Genomic DNA, 5,664 nt, shown 5'->3' with positions numbered 1-5,664 from the left:
CCACCCCTTTAAGCAAGTGCCCAACGAATCGAGGGTGTGGGATGGGACCCCAGACAGGCCTAGTCCAACACCCTGCTCAAAATGAGGCCATGTTTAAAGAAAACAGATTAGGAAGAGGCCAGAAAGCAACCAGCGGGAAGCAGAACAATTGGTTTTTAGCAACGAGGCAGATACAAAAGGATCTCACCCCCACCCCAATCCCAGCCAGTGGGGACCGGGCAGCGGCAGACCCCGGGAACCAGCGGGGGGCACTGGGCCCTGGCCCCGCAGCAGGCAGCGGAGGCCTCGTTTCACGCGCTCCGAGCAAGACGGGCCCAGCCGCAGCGGCCCCTGCACCGGGACGCGGCCGGGGGTCCTCCCGAGCCCCGCCTGCATCGGGCGGGAGCTCACCCGAGCCTGTCGCTCCAGCTGGGAGTGGAGGCTGGAGCCCTTGAGCCTCTGCACGATGTGCGCGATGGCGAGGGAGAGCCCGCTGTCCTGGTCCAGCATCATGCCCGCGCGCGGCCGCCCGGGCCGCTTTCACGGGGATCTCCTAGCAACCGCGGGCGCAGGTCAGGGCGAGGGCGGCTCCCGCCTCCCAGCCGAAGAGTTCCGGCGCGTCTGCCCCGCCCGCGCGCCAGGCTCCGCCCACTGGCCTGCTGAGCCGGGCAGAGCTACTGTGGCCCGAGGCTGGCGTCTTGCCCACAGCCCTGCCCTCTTTCCCTGCCGCTGCTGTGAACAGAAGGGCCCCGGCCAGGCCCCCAGAGGCCTCACCCCAGCCAGCCCCCAGGCGCTGTGCTGTCACACGGCCTTGGGCGCTAGTCCCATCCGTCCCGTCACCCTTCCCTGGGGCAGCACTCCGGCATCCCAGACTGGAAGGCGCCGTCTTCATATGGCAGACGGACTTTAGCTTAATGCCAGTGACTGAAGCAAGCATGTGCGAATCAGGAACCCTAGGTTCTGCTCTTGGCTTTCCCAGGGCCACGCCAGCCCTGGTAAGCTTGCCAGCCCGCCAGGGTTGCCCTGGCCTCTCCAGGAGTATTGTAAAAATCTAGGTCTCTCCGCCTGCCCCTAATGCTTTATTCGCGCTCTGACTGGCTGTTTCAGTCAGCCAATCAAAGTGCCGCAAGCGCGGGGGAGGGCTGCCATGATGCCGAAGCTGAACCGAGGACTGGGCAGAGGGTCGGGAGCCGAGGCCGCCTGGGGCGTGCGTCCCGCTCCCTGCAAGAGGCAGAACAGCGGCAGCATGGGGGCGTTCAGTGGCAGCTCGCCCTCCCAGGTCCCTCCCCCACATCATTCCTGACGTGCAATTGGCTAGTCTAATATTAAAGCCTAAATCTGGCCGTCTGTCTGTCCGTAACTCTTTATTTGCGCGCTGATTGGCAGTCAGTCAGCGCGCGAAGAAGCGTTCCGACAGAAGGCAGCCCACTGCCGAGATGGTGGGGACACAGGGGATGGAGTGGAGAGGTAAGCACAGCTGGCCTCGCCCCCCGACCTGCAGGTAACAGAGTGGGCCCAGGTCCAGCGCAGGGGGAGGGGAGAGTGTCCGGGCCCAATGCACGGGAACCCGAGAGGGGAAAAGCTGGCCCAGCGTGGCAGGGGGAGGAGAGAACAGCTGGCTTGGGCCAACGTGGCCGCGGCTGGGGGAGGGAAGGAGCAGGCCTTCTTCGGCCTGGGCCCACTTCTCCACCACCCCCGCCCCTGCATCAGCTCCGAGCCCGCTCCTCCTGTCCCCGAGCAGGCCCCACCGGGCAGGGAGGAACAGGTGTGCTGTGGTGGCCGTGGTGATGGTGGGCCCAGGCCCGACTGTGGGGTTGGGGGTGTGAGCCCAAGCCAGGGGAAAAGCCATCCTGCTGCACTAGTGGGCGGGGATAGCCGCGCCCAGCCCAAAACAGCAGCTGCAGGGGAAAGGGATGAACTTCCTCCCTCCTTCCCACCCCCCGCAGCACTCCCTCACCTTGGCCCCAAGCCCACTCCTCCCCTACCCTGCCACCACCAGGTTGGCCCAGGCCTGCTGCTCCACCCCCTCAGGCCTGGTCCTCCCCCACATTGGGCCTGGGCCCATTCCTTCCTCCTGCGGCTGCAGCAGGGAAGTGGGGAGTGGGCCCAGACCCCAAACACCAGGAGGGAAGGGGGAACAGGCCCAGATGGAGGGTGGGGGCTAGGGCTCCATCCCTGCTCACCCCATGCCCATTATTCTTGACAGGTAATTAGCTAATTAGAGAGAAATTTCCAGAAGACTGCTGAGAGTCACCTGGGAGATAAATGATAGGGCATTCATTAAAATAAATATTAAATGTTGAATCTAATTTATTCCATTTTCCAGTGGGTTTTTTAAATGTAATAGTAATGTGCGTTTGCCTTCCTGATGTCAAATCATTAATGTCATTACATCATGTGGTGAAACATCCCAGAATAGATTCAAACAGAGCTGGCAACCCTAGCGCTTGGCTAGGACACAACCTTTCTGTGCCTCAGGCTCCAGCCTCAAACCGACAAATGGGCCTACCAGAGAAGGAATCGGGAGCATAGGGATTAATTCGGTTTTCAAAACCAACAAGCAGCAATAACCAGAATCCTGAAGAAGTAGCCTAAGGCACCGTACAAAAACAACCATCCACTAATACCCACTTCCACTCACACTCCAAGGCTGATTTCTCCTCAACAAAAGGAATAGCTATGCCTTATTACGTGTTAAATAGCAGCGGGCAACTGTTCGGCTGCTGCAGCTTCTACAAGTAGCCAAAAGACAAGGAAAACCGAACAACCATACAACCAACAACCAAACTGATCACTGCGTTTATGGGGCCCTGCTAGAAAAAGTAGATGCAGACAATAGAAATAAACAGTCAGTATTCAGCTGATTGTCCTCCCTCCATTGAAGGGAATTTCAGCCAGGGTGAGTGAAGCTGAAGGGAGGAGATCAACAGTGAAGGATCAGATCCAAGCATTTCCTGCCCAGATGCACCAAAACTTGAGAGAAATATTGTATGTTGTCTGAACTGGAAGGCTGGGATATAGCAATTACCTAAGAATTATAGTGGGTAGCTGAATAAACAGAAAAGGTAAAATGCTAGAACAGTGGTCACAAACCCAGGAATCCCAACTGATGGGTAGATCACAGAGTCTTTTTTGGTAGATCCTGGGCTCGGGGGATAGCTGGGCACATGAGCATGCGTACACCCACTTCCCCCAGCCCCAGCAGGTCAATTTATGGGAGTAGTAAGGGGAGGGGGCCAGATCAAGGTCCCCGCAGTGAGCAACTGACCTGCAGCACAGCCAGAAGGAGGGGAAGGTAAGTGCAGCCACAGTCGGGCCGGGTGGTGGGAGGATTAGAGCCTAGAGGCTCCTCCAGGGGCATGGGGGGGGTGGGGGGATGCTCCGTTCCCATCTCTGCAAGGGCAGAGGCGGCTGCAGCTGGCCACATGTGGGCGCAGCTCAGCTCAGCAGTGGGAACTCATGTGAGGATGGCCCTTGCCCAGGCAAGTCTAGGAAGATCTGGTCATTCAGGGGTGGATGAGGGGGCTCCCACTGCTAAGTGCAGCCTAGCGAAGGCCTTGGGGGCCTGTGCCCCCCCCATCCATGCTCAGGGCACAGTAGACAGCCATCTCATCCCAAGCATAGGTTCGGGGGGCATGGGGCCCTGGGGCTCCATCAGGCTGTTCCCAGCAGCAGGAGCCCACCCCCACACTCCCCATGCACCCCTGGCTCACGGAGAGTCCCAGACCAGGGCATGATGCCATGTTAGTCTGGCCACCAGGCAGGCACAACTCAGTGCAGCTGCAGCACAAGTGGGATAGGGCCCCGGCCCAGCCCAACTGGGTCTGGGGCACTCCGCAGTCCAGGGGTGCATGGGGCGGGGGGGTAGATCCTGGGGTGCCCTTTACTTCCAAAAAGTGATCTTCACCATAAAATGGTTGGAGACCACTACGCTAGAATGTGCAACTCCTTGCAGAAGTGCTTAGCCACCAGATGATACTAATTTCATTTAGAAAGGACACCTAGATCCCTGCATCTTAAGCTGACATAAAATTCTACCCCTTCAACATTCATTCACAGTGAAACTGAAAAAATTAACAAAAACCATCATTCAAACAGCATGTGAGAAAAAGAATACTCAGGGGACACTACATAATTAGATAATGATTAGTCAAAATTTGAGAGAGATGCCTTTATAAAAAGTAGGAAACCTGTCAGGCAGCAAAGATACAAAGATTTTATGAGATTTTTGTCCCATTTCTGTGTCAGGGTAGGTGAGGAAGATCCAAAAGCAAAGCCACAAGCAGAAAATTTTTTTTTTAATAGCCTGATGCTGCCAAATACCTCTTTTGTTTTACACCAAGTTTATGTCCATGTAAAACATAACTATGTGCCTTCATGGAAGAATGCAATACCAGGAACAGGTGACTGGGATTAAATATTTTATCTGGGTTATGGCTTGAGCTCCAAGTTTATATGTTAATAACTTCTGAAACAGTAAAACAACTCACAGTAATGGCTGGATGTGAAGGGGGCCAATAGGGGATTTAATAGAACACTTAATGCCAAATTACTCTTAATAAGAGTCAACTATTGATCAGAAAAACATATATGGCAGTTGTACATGCATTATTAAATGTCTTTCCTTCTCTATTTGAACTGGGGAGTAAATGAAACATATGACTAACTGAATAATTATTTACAAATAATAACAAATTTGTGTTATCTTGGCATGAGAATAGACCAGTGAGATCACCAGGGATCAGGACAGCCTTTGGTTTCTACTTAGAAAACTGAAGTCACCACCTCTACTTTTTTAAAGTGACGTTGTTGGAAAATCCTGCTGTGCCAAAATGCCTCCCTATAGGGCAGCAGAATCCAGCAAGCTGATACTCCAAAAGCTAGAAATGTAAAACAAAGCCCTGTTCCCTGCAAGATGCCATGCAGTCATACACCACTATCTCCTAGAGGCCAGCAAAATGGAGATGGTCAGCTAGGACTGTGGAGCTACATAGACAAGTGATTTTTATACTTCTTCTCTTCTGATCCTGCTTTTCTCGTCTCTTGCTTTTCTTGCCAAAAGTTCTCCACTTACCTCACCACTCCTCCAATTGCTCACCCTTCCTCATCCTCAGTCACCCCTTTCTCCATCCCAACAGCCTCTATGAGCTCACACTGAGTATAATACCTAGAAGCTAGGGCTGTGTGAAACAGAAGTTTCATTTGAACCAGTGTTTTGATGTTTTGACAGAAGAGTGTTTCATTTAGACTTTTGTTCCATTTCGTTCCATCGAAACCATTTGTCGTTTTGACATTTCGCCCATAGGGGAAGGTTGAAACAGGCTATAACTTTGTCATTTCTGGCCTGATTTAGATGAAACTCGCAGGAATGGTAGCCCCTTCTGATGGCATTCTGAGTGCCATGTTTCAAGAAGATAGGTATAGGGGATTCAGAGAAACTGCACTCCAAAGTCTTGAGAGCAAAACTCATGTCATGTGTATGTGTTAAGCCTCAGTGGGGTCAAAACTTCAGGCTTGCTAGCCCCTGCTGAGATCACGAAGCCTGCCAAATTTTAAGGTGATAGGTGCAGGGATTTGTGGGGAACTGCACCTCAAGCTGCTGACAGGCAAAACTTATGATATAGATGACACTGTGTTAAGGCACAGCGGGTTGAAAACTGCAGGTGTTGTTGCCCCTGTTGAGGC

The 5,664-nt window shown here is 53.6% G+C and overlaps 1 protein-coding gene across 1 annotated transcript in view; it reads right to left on the bottom strand.

The window, feature by feature from the left end:
• Nucleotides 1-537, bottom strand: part of TBC1D19 (TBC1 domain family member 19) — a 104,900-nt gene extending 104,363 nt beyond the window's left edge. The window contains exon 1 of the mRNA XM_019553301.1: nt 391-537. Coding sequence (XP_019408846.1) covers nt 391-492 — 102 coding nt within the window. The 5' untranslated portion in view covers nt 493-537. The remainder of the gene's footprint in view (nt 1-390) is intronic.
• Between the last annotated feature and the right edge of the window lie 5,127 nt (nt 538-5,664).

Source organism: Crocodylus porosus, unplaced genomic scaffold, assembly GCF_001723895.1.
Source record: "Crocodylus porosus isolate Cpor-Errol unplaced genomic scaffold, CroPor_comp1, whole genome shotgun sequence".
Lineage (NCBI taxonomy): Eukaryota > Metazoa > Chordata > Crocodylia > Crocodylidae > Crocodylus > Crocodylus porosus.
Note: the sequence above shows the minus strand (reverse complement) of the source record. Positions and strands in the feature narration are given on the sequence as shown.